The following is an 18,633-nucleotide window of genomic DNA, read 5'->3' on the forward strand; positions in this document are numbered from 1 at the left end:
TGTAAGTAAATAAACTTCCATAGACCCCAATGATAAATGCTCTAACTTCAGAAATTCGGGAAAAATACTCACAACTCTCCAAGGTGTTTGAGACACACATCAACTTAAAGCTTATTTCATCATCTTTCATTTTCTTTTCAAATTTTTTTTTTTGGGGGGGGGGGGGTCAAATGATGACTTTTAGGAGAAATGTCCATCCGAAGATGATCACCTCTAAAAATAGTCCTGAAGCCCATCGCCATTTTGAAAAATTTTGGCCATATGAACTGCAGTTTGAAACGGGAGACTTTTGCATCCTGGCAAAGAATAGTCTGGTAAATAAATGTTAATTGTTATACGAAGACATCCGTATTCTCGTACTCTTGCGATCCTCCAACTGGAAAAAAATATCTTGTGAAATTCGGACTTGTTTTTAAATCTTAAGCTATGCACAAACGGAACAACATCCAAGTTGCCTGATTCCCAAACTGAATTTTTCAATATGCAAACCTATATTTCTGCGGTTTTTAAGCTTTGGCAGGAGCGTCTACATGTCACTTGGTGGTCGGTCGGTCGGTCGGTCGGTCTGTCTGTCTGTCTGTCTGTCTTTTCTAGAAAATTGACAAAAAATAATTGACTTATTGACCAAATGATCGATCGATGCGCATGCGCGTTTCTTTTCCCCCGAAAATTGACGCAAATAACCCCATAAGTTTCCAACAAAATATATAACTACCAAAATTTAATTTAAAAAAAGCAAACAAAATTATTTAAATATTTAACAAAAATAGTGTATAACAACTCGGAAAGATGTTTAAGAAAAGTTTGTAAATGCAGGCAAACTAGTATGTGCAATAATGTTATAGTCACGTGGTATTTATCACAAATCGCTATAAATCTGGGTATATACATCTAAAGTGTGGTTCTCCATAATGTGCCATCGGTGTCACATTTTGGGCGTCGCTCTGGCAAGGATCGTTTTGATAGATTTCATGCAAGACTTTCATGCAAGACGGCCAGAGCTTATTGTGCACTCGCACTCGTTTTTGTTTTTTTGTTATTCGTTTTAAAATGGGCCACATTTTGCCCTTCAGGGTCTGTTCCATGCATCCCATAGCCAATTTACATCCAATGGAATTGCTTTCCCCAGCTGATGTTAGTTAATAAATTCATACCTAATTCTACTGTGAAACCTGGAGACTGAATAAAGCGTATACAAGTTCAAAAAGTGCATATAAATAAAAAATCACAGCGTTCTTCTCAAACAAAATATCTAGCCCATGTCGCTCAGGAATCATCGCACTTCGCGTACTATTAAGAACTCCAATGTGTGTACTGTTCTTATCGCCTTTCCCCTGGTTATAGTCTCTTATTTGATCCCGGAACTTCCCCCTTTAGCCGTATCCTCGCAAAACCCACCCGGGAATCCCGATTAATCTCTCGCACAGGCCGCTATAGATTGTGCCAGAGAGCTTTCCGTTATTAAACCGATCGAACGGGATGCTTTTGATATCACCCGGACCAGCAGTACGCGCCGAGTTCAACTATTATCGTAGGTAGACGTGACAGGGCATATGGGAATACGTGTGTAATACATGGTAATACTTCAAAAGCACTTCTCTGTGAATGGAGGTGTGGAAATTGGATCGACTAGACTTGATTCAAGACGATAGTTTTGTACCAGTGCCCAATGTCACGGGACTTTGCTAAAAATTTTGCTCAGCACTTGTGTGTTAAGCATGAATCACCACGGTTGACCAGTCATAGGCAATTCATTGCATTTAAGCAAATACTTTCTGCGCTAACCAAAATATCTGTGGTTTAAACAGCTCCCTAAAATTGGCCCGTTCCGCAGCATCACATAGCATGTCCCTTCCAGTTAGTCACGATGTAAGCTTACTGTGTGTACACAACATGCCACCGTGACCAGCCCGAGTAATTACCTTTACACACAAGCCTCAGTTAGCGGACAGTATTCATACCACATAGTTACCTGGCGGGAAATTACCGTAGCAACTGAATTAACATGTGACTGGCGCGGCGTTCTCTCTGGTGCTTTGTCCCTGGCCCAAATGTACTCAAATAAGACCAATTGTTTCCGTTCTCCAGTTTGATAGAAAGTCCAGTGGAATAAATGCATGGGGACTTTTAATTTCCACGGTAATGATGGTTTTGCTCATCTTTTTACATGCAGCGTGCAATGTTTCATCATTGGTTTCCAGACGGTGACAAGAGATTCCGGCGTATGATATTTGAACCGAAGCATCAGCGCTTTCATTAAAGAGATTAATGCAGTCTCTATTAAGAAGCGACAAGTGAATTTTTCTAATAGATGTTCGGCGCAACGCCATGTGGAAGTCTGTTCGGGATGCAATATGCACCAGTGAGTTGGCTGCTAACAGTGATAACGCGATGTTTGGGCGTTTGGGAAAGGGGAACTTTAATTGAGAGACATTCTTACCAAAAAATGATCGAATGCTTCAGTCATGCCCACTGGCAATGACTCACCCGGTCGAACCAAGCAGAATGTGTCAACGAAATGTAATAAAGCTTTTTCTTTGTCTCTTCACTATAGGCGACTTTTTCATGCTGGTGTACAGCATTGACAGCATGGAGTCCTTCCAAGAAGTGCGCCGCCTACGACAACAGATCGTCGACACCAAGAGAAGCCGGAAAGGGACCAAGGCCGTTCCCATGGTGATCGCCGGAAACAAGACAGACCGGAACGAATACCGGGAGGTCACACTGGACGAGGTCAAGAGGGCTTTCTCTTCCGGTCGGAGGGTCACGTGTCACGAGCTCTCCGCCCTGGACAACTGTAACATTGACGGCGTTTTTCGCGCCCTTTTCGAGAATGCCCGCCTGCCCAGCGAGATGGCGCCCTCTATGCACAAACGGGCGACGGGCGCCACCTCGACCAACCTGAACAGCGGGACGAGCCCGAGGGGGCTGTCCCTGCGCAGGCGCATCAGCGACGCGTGTGGCATCATCTCGCCCAACGCACGACGACCCAGTCTGCGCAGTGACCTGATGCAGGTCAGGACCAATGTCTTGCGTGAGGAGCATCATCACAATGACGACGAATACGAAGACGAGGCGGAAGGCGATGACACTGCGTCTGGTGGGAGTACCAAGAAACGCGCCTGTCTCATCCAGTGACGACAATGCATCATCAGGAAACTGCCTGCGATTTCCAATAATAAAAAAAACACTTCGCATTTGCTAGCCATTTTTCAAAGCCTTAATTGTTTGTACACAACTCATTACCAAACTTGTATGCAAGTATATCTCGGCTCAATGAGGATAATGTGCATGTTACCCGCTCCTATATTATGAACTAGGAGCAAAAGCCTGCTGCATGGACACCTACAAGTGAAAAGGCACTGCTTCAACCTCCGTGGGCGCTCAGCAAAACATTATTGACTAAAATAAGCCTGTTTCCAAGGTACATACGAAGGCTGCACTTGCCAGAAACAGAGGCTCTTTTGTCTCCATCAGTTTTTAAATCAAGGGACAGCGTATTGTCTATTTTAACAATCGACCCTTTGTGGTGTCTTCATTTTGAATAATTTTCAAGTGAAATTTTTTTTAACAAGCATATGGCTGCGTTATGTGGACTGCTTGGAATTCAATGTGAAGGTCAAGTTTAAACAATTATGACAAGTCATAAGATAAACAGATGGAGTCTCGAACCCTTTAAAGGGGCATTACGGCCTGAAATCTCCGTAAAGTTTTGGATTGTTTACTTATCCTATTTCAAAGGTCTGGTTGAAAGGAAACCAACTTAATGCTTACCGTTCCCGAGAAAAGACGAAAAAAAACCCCAAACCCCTGGTTGTTTACATCGAACGCGGCATACGTATTTCAAGCCGTGTCTATTCAATGAACTGTACACGGTTGTGTGAGTGTCACATAATACACACAACACCAATACGCAAATGTTGTTTCTCGCACGTCCGCAGAATGCGAAAGACTGTGCGGCAGGATTCACAATAAAAAGCACTGAACAGCTCGATTTTTGAGAGTCAAAATGTTGACCCCGAAAGTTCGTTCTCGCATGGTTCTCACAAGAATAACCCAAATTCGCCCAGTTTTTAAAGGAACGTTGTGTGGACGTTTATTTCATACTTTTATCTGTTCTTTCCAATTAATATAATTTCGTTTAAAACGCGTTTTGTACGTATCCCACTTGGGCGCATTCCAGGCCGTAATATCCATTTAAAGTTTAAATGTGCAAATGACAAAATAAGTGTTAAAAAACCGCCTTGAGCATCTCCGCTTGTCACGTCAGTCGCCGGGCAAACTACAAGTCACGAACTTCACGAAAGGTCTTCGCATTACATCAGCACGAGTATTTTGAACGATACTGCACCGCTTTACCAAAAAAAGAAAACCCGCATCTGAATGCAACTTCCCTGCGCACCTGCACTGTCGCCGTCTGATCTGCATTTGTACACAAGCGCGTATGTATCCTATACTGCATAGCGGCGGCGCGGCCCGTCGTGTTTAATGATCGCGGCAAGTTAAAAGCCCCACCAAGTGATCACAGCGCTCGTAATTGTGTCAAAACGCAATCTCTCCAAAAGGAAAGAGGTATCGATCTGAAGTGGCAATCGTTCAGATATTTGCATCTGCCACTGCCAGCCTCCCCTCTCCTCCCCCACACGTACACTCGTCCCCTTTCCCCTCCCGATTACTTCACTTCTCCCACTCCCCTAAGTGCCGTGACGAGATCCGTCTGGGGGTTGAATATTTCCCCATGATCGATGTCGACATTCAACGACACGGGGAAATGGTACTTCAGACTCGGAGTGCGGCACCCGTGGGCAAATTTATACATGTTGCTGAGCATGAAACCGTCTAAAAAGAGTGTCTCGCCGACTTGCAAAAATCTAGGTGCATTGCCAGCGACTGTGTGTACTATCTACCACTTGATGTGAACACACCGCCCAAAATACAGTGTCAATTTATACAGATGAAAATACATTATCTACGGACCAGCTGCACCTCTTGGCTATACTTTAAAATGATTATTAGCCATTTTCCCTCTCTCAACTTGAACTCAATCGAACTCAGCCTGTAGCTAGCTGTTATTACGATGAGTCACTGTCTGTTGTTCGCGGATACACTTCACACTTCAAGGACCGCAAACCATTCCCTCTGTGCAGACCTTACCAAAACAGACTCCGCAGGTAGCAGTCGTCGGCTTTGAGGGATTTTAATCGTGACTTGCCAGTAATTTAAAACATCAGAAGGGTGAAATCGCTGGAGACAATCCTATCTCGAAGACAGGGGCCATAATATATGAAGTCACAGACGGCGCACTTATAGGTAACATATCGGGAGCGTCCCTCTTGGGGCATCACGGGGAAGAGACGAAATGAAGCCACCGGAAAAACACACACAAGCCGTCATTTTCTCCGAGTCATCAGATATTAAAGAAACAATCCGAGCACGATGTCGAGGGAGGAAGCTTGCGTTTAAGTGACGGTTGATTCAAGCTTAAGTGACTGCTTGGTAAATACAGTTGACTCAATGTGGTTTTGCTTGCGGCGCTTATATGCAAGTCATACATGTAATGTAAACGAGTTCGAATGGAACGGTGCACAGGTCATTGCGTAACATTCTCGAAATATTGGTGTCAGAAGTGGGATCCGGTTGGGTTGGTCGTGAACACGTGACTGTAATTTCTCTAGCCCACCATCTCGGATTTGGCACACTGCTAAAAAGTAATGTCGATCTCGCTACTTGAAGGTTGAAGGTCAGACCATGATGCATCTGGAGCGAAACACCACCATTTTGAAATTAAAAGCGATTTTGGTATACAAATCCAAGGCCAGAGATAAAATCCTGAGCCCAGTTCGTCTGGCTTTTTGGAACAACCTTCCCGAAGTCTCTACATGTATTTTGTTATTTAATGAAGGGTTGCACAGGGGAGGGGAAGGGCTAAGCTGTGATTAAAGCAAACCTAGCATTGAAGAGTTAGAGCTCCATTCTTTCGCAATTTTTAAGGCGTATCTTTCTGGTGCAGCACAAATGGAAGTGGGTGTCAAGCTTATTCAAAGTACAAAAATCTCATAAATTACAGATGCATGTCTGTATTATAATATTGAATCGAGACAGGTGTTATGTAGGCCTGTATAAGTCGAAACAGATGTAACGTAATAGCCATAAAAGAATGGTAAACGTGTCCTAAACCAAAGACTTCCTAAAATTCTAACATTCCTAACATTAAGTTTTGCCCTTCACCGACGTTAAAACACTGTATACTCAGTGTGTTACCTCCCGAGTGAAAGTTGGAAAAAATACTGAGTATACAGTGTTTTAACGTCGGTGAAGGGCAAAACCTAATTTGATTTATATCACCCCGACGCAAAATTCCATCTTATAATTCCTAAAATTGTCGAATGCACAATATTATTGTGTACTGATAGAAAACAAGACAGGTTCAACGCATAATAATTATATGTACAATCTTACAAAGCAAAAACGTGCTGAGCGCCTTTTTGACTACAAACAAAATCTTTTCACTGGTTTACAATATTTCCGTATCTTGCAGTGCTTTTCACCACTTGCCTTCGCTTTTATTTTATCAATAAACATCGGTGTTGCTTAAAAGCCATTACTTGCCATTTTGTGCTTTGTTTCCCTCAAAATAGTACAATTTATTAACGGTGAACTGTTGCGTAGATTTTTCGTAGAAACGTTCAGCAGAGGTTGTCGGTTGGGTACCATGCATCATATTTTAAGTATTTGAATCTTCATTTTAAACTGGTGCCTTGTGTTTCTTCTTCCATTTTGTAACCTATTGGATGTGTTCAAATATCAGTGACTCGACTCGACCACACCCTGTGACTCGACTCGACTGAGTCGACTCGATCTTCTTGAATTAATGACTCAACTCGACTCCAGTTATATCACTTCCTTAAATGACTTCCTTCAAAATACAGTGACTCGTCACATATCTGGCGCAATTATGGTCGTTCCAAGACAAATCCATAAATATTACTATCTTTTGTAATTGTTGACGTTTTAATTGTACTCCAAGAAAGGGTTCAGTAAATTTCAGACACTTTGCTTTAATAGTCTACCTAGTTGTTTGAAAGACTTTTTAAATACTTTTTTTTATTTTTTATTTTTAAAGAGAATAGGACTATAGGTGTCGTATGAAATTTGGACTCCTATGAAATCTAGTCTCTTTTGCACTCTAACCCCACGTGACCTGTCACTGTCGTAATTACGTTCACTAAGGCATGCGTAATACATCCTTCCAGTCCGCATCTCATAGTGTCGTAATTTCACACCTACACCTGTCTAGTGACTCTATACTTTAGGGGCAACTTTATAAATTGCGCTATTTTAAAGCATGCTTCTGTTTATATTCGACCTCCGCATTCTGTCTCTGATGAAGGCCCGGCACAGAGTCTATAAGACTGACCACAATTTGGGCAATCTGATTCCAATGCTTTACCCGAGGGCGATCGAATCCGGTACAGAATTCAATCTCACCCGGTTGTTGTTATTCTTTTAATCAAATTATTGTTTGGAGATAACTAGATCATAGGGTCCGTAGCCAAACCGAACACTCCCGCCGAAAACGGATGCAAAACACGAGGGAAATTATTAAGGTCGTGACTTGAAAACCTCATAACGAGTGAGTGTGTCCCACCGTGACACTCGTTATGAGGTCAGCATTCAACATTACCGCTAATACACATTACCATTAATGTCTCTGGTGTCCCCATTTTGTAATGATCTCGCATCCGGCGAAAGAGACGTTACAGAATAGAGTGGAACATGTATAGAGGGCGCCCTTTACTTCACTCGGATCAAGTTTGAGGTTCTTTATGTCTATGGTTTGAGCTCTCGCCATCCGAAAACAACATTGAATTTGCAGCAGGGACGGAGTACGATGAGTATATTTTAGACGTAATCTGCAACTTTTCAGTTACACCAAGCCGCTCTTCGATTCATTCTAAATAACGTCCATAAAATCTATCGTGCTCAAAATATAACCAACCCCACTCTGCAGATAACGGAGTTGTCAAATCAAATTTGAAGAACAATATCCAGTAAATTGTCCGGCTATACGAACTATAAAACACGGCACTCTTTCTGTTATTGACACAGCGTTTAATAGCTGCGTGCGTGACGGACACGGCCCTCCATAGTTGCCCGCTGCGCAAATACAGATGTTGAAACGAGACAATTCGTCTGTTTGCAAATCTGTTGAAAACTGAAAGATTTATAACTTTGTCTCCGGATGAAAGAGACCTGTGAAACTACCAACTTGCCATTTGAGAAATAAGGAGACATCAAGTCAATTTTTAACCAGCTTCAAATCTATTTTGCGATTGTAATTTGCTGTTGGTGATGGGATGAGGGGGGGGGGGGGTTGAAGTATTTTTCTACGCTTTGAACTCTTCGAGAAGTTTCAACAAATTTCGTCTGGGACGGTGTTAATACCGCTTCAAAACACTCTTGCATCAGTGAGTTTCGTCCTCCAGTTCACTCTCAATCTCAGAAGATCAAACGTGTTTACAGTGCACAGTAATGAGCCCCCTTTATAAATGTTATTGTGATCTTTTACGAGGGTAGTCCGTTTCAGTAAAAAAAAACCTGCTTTCAGAAGAAGCCCTCACATTAAAATTACATCAAAATATAAAAAAATGACACACAAACAAACGATTTTACAATTATCTCATAAAAAGAGAAAGCATCTAGGCCTACTTGGCGAATCGTAATTTCGCAAATTGAAGAGATTGGGTGTTTCAAGCCGGGAATAAAGGGGGAAATTACAGGAAGGGGTGAAAAGGTGGTTCCAGGTAAGATGATTACCAGGCCATCAACCCTGGCTGGGAACGGGCATCCGCCGAGAATAAATTTAATCAATTTCGGACAAATTTCCAACAATGGAGCGTCTTAAGGTCGGAGTGTCATTTGGAAATAAATTGGCTGGCGGCGGGCGAGGGCCGCACGCTGAAATCTATCAGTCACGAAGTCAGGGTATGGTGTATTGTGGACGTATCAGCAAGGTATGGAGATGTATAAAGAGGGGACGAGTGAAAGGGTACTTTCTCAATTTCACTCGTAACCGGATCCGTAATTTGCATTTCTTTCATATCTATCCATAAGTTAATCGTCAAATAAAACGGTGGGGTCATTTCCAGTACTTAACCCCTAGCCGCGGCTGTCGCTATTCAAAGGGTATATGTTATGTCTCAATTACAAACGGTGCGTGGAAATGTAATCTTGCTGTGATTTAAACGGAAACAACGGAAAGTGATATAACTCCGAAAAGATACGGAAGTTACCAATCCGCCGGTCTGCTAGCTGGGGCGCCCCCTCCCGGCAGCTAGCCTGTCAGGCTGTCAACCAGGGTGGGCGGACGGGGGGGGGGGGGGGGGGGGGGGGCAGCTAGCTCAACTCCAAGACATGCATATGGCCAAAACAAAAGCATACCAAAACAAAAATATACAGCCCATGTATCGTCTGGATTTTAGTACACCCTAAATTCATTAAAACAATTATGCCCATGATGTATCTCTCATAAAGCAAATACATACAGATGTAGAAGCTTTGGAAACGATAATTGTTCATAGTACTTAGCCTTGTTTTTGTTTTTCATTTATTTAAAGGGTACTACAAATTGTTATCGCTTACAACTGTAAGTGGGCTCCGATATTTTTGAAGGAAATTTTGGGTATACACATGTACATGTAAAGTAAAAAATGACAGTGTACACAATTGTATAGCGCCACCACACTTGCTAAATTTAACAACAGACTGAAATTTTGCAATTGCAGGACTAAAAAAAAATGACATGTGCAACAAGACCAGTCTGTCCTTTATACCTTTTCTTATAATCTAAGATACGTTATTTATTATTTCTTTTATAGATGTCACTTGAGTATAAATATACAGCTAATTAAACTTTAAAATCAAATTCAACACATAGCATTTACAATTTCTTGAAGAGTATATATTATTACATTTCTAATTATTACGAAAAACACAAAGATATATAAAAAGCAAAGATTTGGATGATGTTCGGTTGTTGCCTGTGGAACACATCACGTATATTTATATGGGGTAGCTTTGTAAAATGTTTACCTTCTGTTTGCATTGGCCACTGTCCCTTTTATCCTGTGCATGAATGTGCCAAAGCAATCATGCCAAAATCAAAGAATTAGCTGGGAAAAAAAATAAACACTACAAAGTCCGATAAACCTAACTTGCCCAAACCAACACGAAAAATTGCCTGAAATTCAAAATTCTTCACATTTTTTTTCAGAACAAATAAAAATTAAAAAAGAAAAAAAAATTCGAAATCGAATTTAAATTACATTATTATTAATTTTTAAAAATCTCCTAACTTACTATAGATTTGTAAAGATAAACATTGAATATCTCGATTAACAGCTGAGAACATATAGCAACATTTTATGATAATTCTCAGCACATGGAAGGCATCTGATAGTGTCCATATTTTCTACTAAAGTTTATTCAATATTCCCTTTGCACTGGATTCAAGGAACAAATTCGATTGTGTAGTAATAATCCATACTATGTGGTTAATTTCACGAACTTAAAGACGAATAAATGAAACCCTCAAAACGTTCTTTTCATAAAATAGTTTATACAACATGAATCATCAACTCTACACAGAAATTACATTTTGCTCTACTACATCTTCTCCCAAACCAAAAATACGTCATAAAATTGTTTGTATATTTGTAAACTTTTACAATAAACACCCTGCACTAGCACTCCACCTGGTAATTTCCCAACAAAAATACGATTTTAGCATTCAAGCATTCCTTGAACCGTCATTAACAAGTAACAGAGATAATTTTGCCTCATTAGTTTCATACACAGCAGAAGAATTCCAATCAAAAGTACCCAAGGAGTTGGGAAAATGATTTTGGCCCAATATCACAGTTCCGCTTACCACAGAATTCCGCACTCATTATCATCTTTCTGTGCTTACAGCACTTGCACAGAAATTCTGTAAGCACAGAATCCCAAGTAATGGGAATACACACAAGCAAGCATTCCTTGCTAACCCTCCATTTTTTTCCTGCTATAATTTGCAAGGATTCTTTGTTTATAGTAAAGCAGTGCCATGAAATTTGGCCCTCATTATGGTAACACTTAGAGAGAGTTTGTAAAAGCACTAAAAATGGTTCACCCCGATGTGTGTTTCACAAGAGGGCGACATATCCACCATTAGAGATTTTGTTGGATCTACCCTAGGCATGGAAGAAGATAGTCTTAGCCCAAGACTGTATTCAGAATTTTTATTCTGCAGCAGTAAAAGTTGCAATCAATATGATGAATCAAATCCAGCTTTGGGAACTTTGGCAGCACTACCAACAAAACTATGAGTTCGGAATTTCCTGGGTAGTGCTGGCAAAGTTTCCACGACTGGATTTTATTCATCTCGTTTATGGTGACCTTTACCTTTGGCTGCGTTAAGGGAGTTAAATACCAATCCAGTTTTGATTCAAGACTAGGAGGAACGCTCACCCAGGAATCATCCGGCTCACGATAGACTCAGTCTGTCTTACTCTTAGGCTTCTCGGAATACTCCGGTGGCGGAGCAGTCTGTAGGGGAAAAAATGATAAAGCATTGCTAATGTTGCTAGCATTGTGACTTTGGGCGCGATCCCTGGCTACATGGCATATACGGTTTTATGGCTTCTGACTAGCGCCCCTTGAACAAAGAAATTGATAAATTAGAGAACCACCAACATAGGGCTGGATAGCTCAGTTGGTAGAGCACCGGAACGACAATCCGGAGGTCACAGGTTCAAACCCAGCTCCAGTCAAATTCTTTGTTCAACATTGAAACGTATTATAATGCTAACAGTCAGTTTCCCTTTGAGGTTTATTTGGAGAAAAAAAACCCCACAAACTTGAATACAGTAAATGGTTAGTTTGTGAGACATTAACAAAGGACAAAGCGGGTTCTCTGTTAGTTTAATCTAGGAACAATAAATGCACAAAAGCTTAACACATGCCCATCCAAGCAAAACAAAACTACCGCCCTCTGACTCACCCTAACGCACAAGGTCTATTCCTAGCACCGATTTCAAGAACAAGAATAATTTGCTTAGCACGTTCAGGTTACCAGACAAAGTTGCAAACTGTCATAAACGGCCTGTAACCGGTTAGCAACTGATTCATGCTTAGCTGATAAGTTTGTTTATAACAACTTCGTAAAAATTGGGCCAAGAACATCATGCAATGTTTAAGGCCCATGATCGGTTCTCAGATTATTTTTGCTTAGCACCAAACAATATTTTTTGTCAGCGGCTTTTTGACATTTGGCTTTGGCTAAATCAGAGAGGTGATCTTTGATCCACTGGATGACATTTCTTAATTTGTGATATGTCCGATCGTAGTGTGGTACTTACCGGAATAGTGGAAGGTGCAGTCTGTGTCATGTAAACGTTGTGTGGATCGTTCGGATTGTAGTAAGCTGGGCCTGCAGTGTATAAACAAAATTAACAAATAAGCAGAAAACTCAGTGCCTCAGTGTACAATGCATAACATGTGATAGAAGTGTTAACCTGGGTTTGACCTTAGCGGTAGCCTGCTCGCCAAATGCGAGTCAAAACAGCGGCGGGCTAGTCAAAACCATTCTCTAGTAGCACGCCCTGGCGAGTCAAAATTAATGAGATAAGGTATGCAACTTTTCAGTGTAGCCGCTGATTTCCGCCGTTTTGTATTGTTTAAGCTGGTCTGAGAAAAAAATAATCTGATACTGACGTACATGTAGCTTTTTTCATGCCGTTGCGCTACCGAGTATTGCGCCAAAATCGCTAGCTTATAAATTAATAAAAAAAAAAAAAAAAAAAAAATGATTGCGGATGAGTGAAAAGGCCTGCGAACTAGTTAAGAGTCTGGTTAACTAGTCCGGCATGCTAGTGAATAAAAAAAAGTTAAAGGCCAACCCTGTGTTAGCAATATCAAAAGATAATATATACAATTGATTTAGGTTTTGGCCTTTTTACAAAGGTCATGTTGTGATCAGTGCATGCTCGGCGCTTAAAGTCAGGAAGGAACACTGATAATTTCCCGGAAAACGTAACCTACAGATTTATTGCGAAAAATCTTGCTCAAAGTGAAGATAGGGATGTCCCAAGTACCCTGTGAAATTATTCAGCCAGAAATGGTTTTGATCGAAGGGAAAACAATCGATGAAGGTATTTTTAAAAAAATGTGCCCGATGGCACACTTTTTTTTTTACATGCATTAGCGACGGACTCCAGTTCAGAGACCCAAAAGTTTGCTCTCTTAAAATAGATTGTATACACTGTGCTGAAACTTCAACAACTTTAAGTTGTTGTGCATTGCGATTAAGAATTTGAGCAATTTTGTTGCTTTAAACAATAACAAATGTCAATAAATGTGTAATTTAACCAGAAAAAAAAGCAACACTGATTAACCAGGAAATTCATGAATAACATAGTTCAAACATTCTTCACAGGGTACGACTGTCTTATATTCTGTCCAACAATAGAATCATGTCAACGATGTTGGTTAGCCCCTGCACTCTGGAAACTATAGAAACTGAACGGCTGCTCTCAACTTTATTGACTCACCTGGAGGGGGTGGGGCTGATGGGCTAGCGTCCGTATAAACGCTAGAGTAAGGAGGGGGTTGATCCGATGGTTGGGCTGCAATAAAAAGTACAATATTTTAATTAAAAAATTTCAGTTCAAAACTACCAAGTTAGTTTTTTCTTATATGTACTACAATACACAAAATGTCCATGAATGTAGCAAAATCAGAAACATGACAAAAATCTTAAAGGTGTACTGACTGTACTGTTCCTCAAAGATTTCAAAAAGCAATTTTTTTTTTATAGTGATACAAACGTTATTCCCTTTTTTAATGAGACATGGAATGAAAAAATGTCTAATTTTGAAATAACTATTTTACAAATTACAAACTGTTGCGGGCCCAACAATAATCCAGTTTTCACAAGGTAGACTGGTTCCTGCCCCCTATCAGGATCAACTAATGTAGAGACTGGGAACTAGTCTATCAGCAGGGCAGACCTGTATGTGTACAAAAGCCTACTTAAAGGTTTCAGAGGCCCAAACTAGAAAATAATATTTTGAGGAGCGCAGACTATACATCTTTAATGTGCTATGTTGTAAAAAAATGAAGAGCATGGTTTAAACCCCCCCCAAAAAACTCCCAATTGATACCTTACCTCCTGGCGGGTACTCTGGGTACACAGTCTGCCCCGGGTAGGCGTAACCACCCATCATGGGTGGTGGGTACTGGGCGCCAGGCATGGGTGCTGGGTAGCCAGCGGTGTACCCAGCACTGGGCTGGGGTTTGGGTGGCTCACCGGGTCTGGGCGGTTGGACCTTGGGTGCTGTGTAAAGAGGAAGAATTGGATTCAGTGAGCAAAGAACAGTGCATTTGTGAGTTAGGTGCACGAACCTTCCTAGTATGATTCTTACACTTTTTTAACACATTTTACACACATTTGTATTAAATTGTATTTACACTTGTATTAAATTGTATTAAAGGGAATGTACAACATTTGCGTTTGCTGCAATTTTCAGAAATAAATGGATTTGGAGGATTAGTATGTTATGGCAAATATTGTTACACTGACTTGTTTCAAGTTTTGGGTTCGTAGATGCTGGAAAAACCAAGAAAACCAATCATATTCTTGAAGTCTGGTTCCCTGACCCCACTTAAGATGAAATGGAGCAATTTATAGACTTTGGGGAATTGTAAGATCAGAGAATCAGTCTAGCAGGCTTGTAGTCTCCACAGGTGTGTAGTCAATTGCAAAGAAAATGCAGACAAACTAAATATGAAAAATTAGGAGCGTTGGAAAAAATACAGTTTTTCTTGAAAATGTCAGCACACCAGGAGCCACAACTTTACAGGATGCTTTAGACTGTCATTCCCTAACCATCCAGTATGGTATTTCGTGATAATTTGATCATTTCTTTTTTTGATGTTTGCAAATGTTGTATCTTCCCTTTAAGTGCCTGTGAACCAGCATGGCAAGGGCTTTTATTTCCAAATGAATGTTCTAACTTAAAAATCGAAACTGTTTTCATTTCATAACTGTCACCACTGTTTAGGGATATTACATACCTTGTGTAGCAACTCTCAGTAATAACTGCCCCAACTCAATGGCACCACCTGACTTGAAAACTATCTTGAATTCTGCTTTAGAATGTGTCTCCCATCCACCTGTCAAAAAAAGAGAAGAAAATGGACTCCATTATTTTGGGGTCTTGGATAGCTAAGAGAATGAAATTCATAGTGTGCAACTCGCTTACCCCCTCTCACCCATACAAGTGTGTATTTGCCTGCAATCGGGGACCCCCTATTGTCCCTCTTTTGTTTGTACTTTAACTTTTTGGAAGACCTCCCATATGTTTTGTACACGATCAGAAATTGGGGATCTCTTGGAATTGTGGACCCTATTGTCCTCTATTGATCAACATCCCCTATTGAATGCAGAAACAAACTCCTCTGCCCAGACCGGTGTACACAACTCATTGTGTTTGTGTCTGCAAGGTGGGTGTAAATCAAGAAAGGGGTGTTTTGTGAGCAGGGGCACAAGGAAGTATTTCTTCCATCTCAAGTCTCGTTCAGTTACTAAAACACGTTACAATTAAAAAAAATCTTTTATATCTTATGTATTCATCATTATTTCAGAACCAAATGTAGACTTTTGTATTCTTATTTCTATTTCTGTTGCTGTAAACCTATAAAATCTAAAAAGTTTTGCCATGTCAACCCGAGAGAAACAAGGGCCAAGTTCGGGCAAGGACCATTAGTCGACTAGTGGTTGATTTGTGATGTACCTTACGCCTGCGCACTGAAAGCAACGTGCGAACGTCTCTAGTCAAACGCTGGTCAAAATGTCATCGCAAAACTTCTGGATCCTGGCTCTCTGCTTGCGTTATGAATGCGCGTGGCTATTGGTTACCAACGATGCAACCAGCCCCAGTAGGTTGGTTCCAAATAGTCGACTAGCGTAGTCAACCACCATCGACTAGACAGAGTTAGGGCAAGCGTTAGTCGAACTATGGTTAACCATTGGTCAACTATAGTCCTTGCGGGAACTTGGCCTAGGAATGCATTTTTCCTACCTCCAGGCTGAGATTTGATGACCCCAGTTATGGCATTAGCTCCAAACAGCGGCTGCTTGATGTCCACATTCTTCATGTAGTAGAAAGGCATTGAGAAGGACTTCATGGGATCACCGCCTTTGGATTTGCTGAGAAAAATCACCTGTAAGAAGGAAAAAAAGGTCAAGGGGGGCAAGGGGAGGGGGTGGGGCATGGCACCCAACCTCCTCCTCGAATGTTGCTGAGTTTATTCTTCACTTTGTTAATTATTAAACCAGACGAGGATAGCAGATGATTGTTCTATTATTGCTGTTATACTCTATTCATCCTCTTTCCCTCAACCGACTCATACAATAGTAACAGAAAGACACGGAAGGGGAACAAGAGCACCCCCAGAATCAAATAAGGTCTACCCCTCCCCATTTCGAATCAGGGGTCGATTAACAAAACAAAAGTTACATGCACAACTGAGATTTGTCCTTGAAAATGGGCTGAAAAACAGAAAAATTTGCATGCACAGGCAAATTTTACATGCACAGAGCCAAAGTTTAATGCATCTGTGCATGTAAAACCCCTCTAAATCGACCCGTTTTGAATCGGCCCCTAATTCCCCCCCCCCAAAAAAAAACCCCCCAAACAAACAAACCAAAACAAACAAACAAACAAAAAACTAAATGAATATCATATTGATTCTGGATCTGAATGTGTTGAGAAAAGTACTTGACACTGTAGTGTGCCTTTCTCATGTGTCATGCAGTGGCCGCTAAGATTCCTAATGAAATTGATTACGAAAGTGAGAAACACCACCCATCTCCCCACCCCCCCTCCCACCAATTAAAAAAGAAGAAGATATCCACGGTTTTTCACTATCACTATTTTAGAATTGTTCTGTACTTACTCTCTGGTTTGTGAGGAAAACAGTCCCTTCTTTTGTCCCTTTGAAGGCCTCATGTTTCGGGGTGATTTCAAAGCTCAAGTCTACCTTGTCCTGTTCTTGCAAAATCCTGTTAATAAAAATATCAGCAAGGTTCAACAGAATTTCAGAGCTCATAAATGGTCAACATTTGAACTAAAAATGACTCTAGAGATCTGATCAGGGTTCTCTATTGCCTTGGGTGGATTAAACAATGCCGGAAATTCTCAAGGGAACAAAGAATAATTTAAGATAATTAAAAAATCTAATAATTGAAAAGTTGACAAATTTTCTTATTCCATTATCTCCAATCTCTCTAACATCCAACTATGTGATTGTCAGAAAATTGTGTTATAATTGAAGACAAATCCATTAGGCTTTGGAAAGCTTAAAACATCTCATGAAAAACTGTGTTTTTAGAGTACATTTTTGATGCACACATCGTTTGGAGAGCCAATCGTGTAGGCAGCCTGCCCATGTTAAAGAGTCTGGAAGTCTGCCATGACCATGACAGAGCACTAGCCAATAACATAGCGATTCCTCTTCACGAATATTTAATTTCTCATGAATATGTCATGAATATTTAAATTATTAAATATTCATTAGTCTTACTTCAACGGACACCTTAAATATATCAAATGATCTCAATGTCGACAACGTAGCGCGTGGATCGAGTGGATTACAACATTTGGTGTGTTTAATGAGGACAGTTTAAGCATCTTGAGAGCTCTCTGGGTTTGATTCTAACATGTCTAACTTCCAAGGGATGATCGTTAAGTAAATAACACAAACTGATTTTTAATAATTAGACAAGAGGGAAGGAGAAGGTGAGAGTTGAGGAGTGAAAGTAGAGAAAATAACAATATACGATGTAACTTTTTGGCACTTCAAAATTATATTGAAAAAAGTAACGTCCGTATACAGGCCAATATGGAATTCTTTACGAAAGTTTAACTGAAAAATCACGTTGATATAACTTTTCTCCAACGGATCAGTAAACTCAAAATTTATTTCAAAACAAATAATTCAAACTTTACTTTAACTTCCTGAAAATGATAATGGTCTTTCAGTGAATGAATTTGGCTCCGAGAATCTTTTCCAATTTTGGATGAAATACTCGGAAAATTGTATACATCATGAATGTGGGCCAGTACTTTAGAGGACGTTCCCACAACCACCAAAGCGGTGTGAGGAAGCCCAGTTCCCCCCCCCCCCCACACACCCGCCCCCTTGATCAATGTTGTTGTTTTGGTTGGGTAGGTTTGCCTACGTCATTTGGTCAGATGACTCAGTGACTTCGTTCATCATCGACATCGTTTAATCCCCGATTTTACATCAAATAATAAATACTTAAAAACAGAGAAGGAGTTTCAGCATCTCCACTACCACGAGAAAATGACAAAATATTCGACAGAATATTCACCGTTCTCCGTTATAAAGCACAAGTCCGTTGCGGATGCTGTCACTGTGGGCTGTGTTCAACGCCATCTTGCGAAATCTTGTTTTGGATGATCGATGACGTAATACAAACTTAACTCCATCGAGTAAAGGGCGATTTGTGAGCTTGTACAGCGCCACCACGAGTTCTAGGAAAACGAAACATTTTGCGGGTTTCTCGAT

The 18,633-nt window shown here is 40.7% G+C and overlaps 2 protein-coding genes and 1 non-coding gene across 3 annotated transcripts; 2 read left to right on the plus strand and 1 right to left on the minus strand.

Annotated features, from left to right (window-relative positions):
- The first annotated feature begins 2,478 nt into the window (after positions 1-2,478).
- On the plus strand, positions 2,479-3,750 carry LOC119736794 (dexamethasone-induced Ras-related protein 1-like). The gene has a single exon (XM_038210803.1). The coding sequence runs from the start codon at positions 2,479-2,481 to the stop codon at positions 3,136-3,138; it is 660 nt and encodes a 219-aa protein (XP_038066731.1). The 3' UTR covers positions 3,139-3,750.
- A 5,824-nt stretch (positions 3,751-9,574) lies between these two features.
- LOC119737132 (WW domain-binding protein 2-like) lies at positions 9,575-18,582 on the minus strand. The gene is made up of 8 exons (XM_038211248.1): positions 18,437-18,582; positions 16,999-17,104; positions 16,122-16,263; positions 15,115-15,213; positions 14,207-14,374; positions 13,590-13,664; positions 12,399-12,469; positions 9,575-11,586 (listed from the first exon to the last, which is right to left on the minus strand). The coding sequence occupies exons 1-8, from the start codon at positions 18,499-18,501 to the stop codon at positions 11,536-11,538; spliced, it is 777 nt and encodes a 258-aa protein (XP_038067176.1). The 5' UTR covers positions 18,502-18,582; the 3' UTR covers positions 9,575-11,535.
- Trnav-gac lies at positions 11,738-11,810 on the plus strand. The gene has a single exon. It is a non-coding gene; the product is annotated as a tRNA-Val (tRNA).
- Positions 18,583-18,633: the final 51 nt, after the last annotated feature.

The sequence above is a fragment of the Patiria miniata genome, unplaced genomic scaffold (assembly GCF_015706575.1).
Source record: "Patiria miniata isolate m_02_andy unplaced genomic scaffold, ASM1570657v1 HiC_scaffold_3, whole genome shotgun sequence".
Lineage (NCBI taxonomy): Eukaryota > Metazoa > Echinodermata > Asteroidea > Valvatida > Asterinidae > Patiria > Patiria miniata.

Coding starts and splice junctions, on each gene's coding strand:
- LOC119736794 (XM_038210803.1), top strand. CDS start 2,479: ATGACTCACCCGGTCGAACCAAGCAGAATGTGTCAACGAAATGTAATA.
- LOC119737132 (XM_038211248.1), bottom strand. CDS start 18,501: ATGGCGTTGAACACAGCCCACAGTGACAGCATCCGCAACGGACTTGTG. Junction 16,264..16,998: donor TTTTCCTCACAAACCAGAGA/GTAAGTACAGAA, acceptor TCCTTCTTACAG/GTGATTTTTCTCAGCAAATC. Junction 15,214..16,121: donor CATCAAATCTCAGCCTGGAG/GTAGGAAAAATG, acceptor TTTTTTTGACAG/GTGGATGGGAGACACATTCT.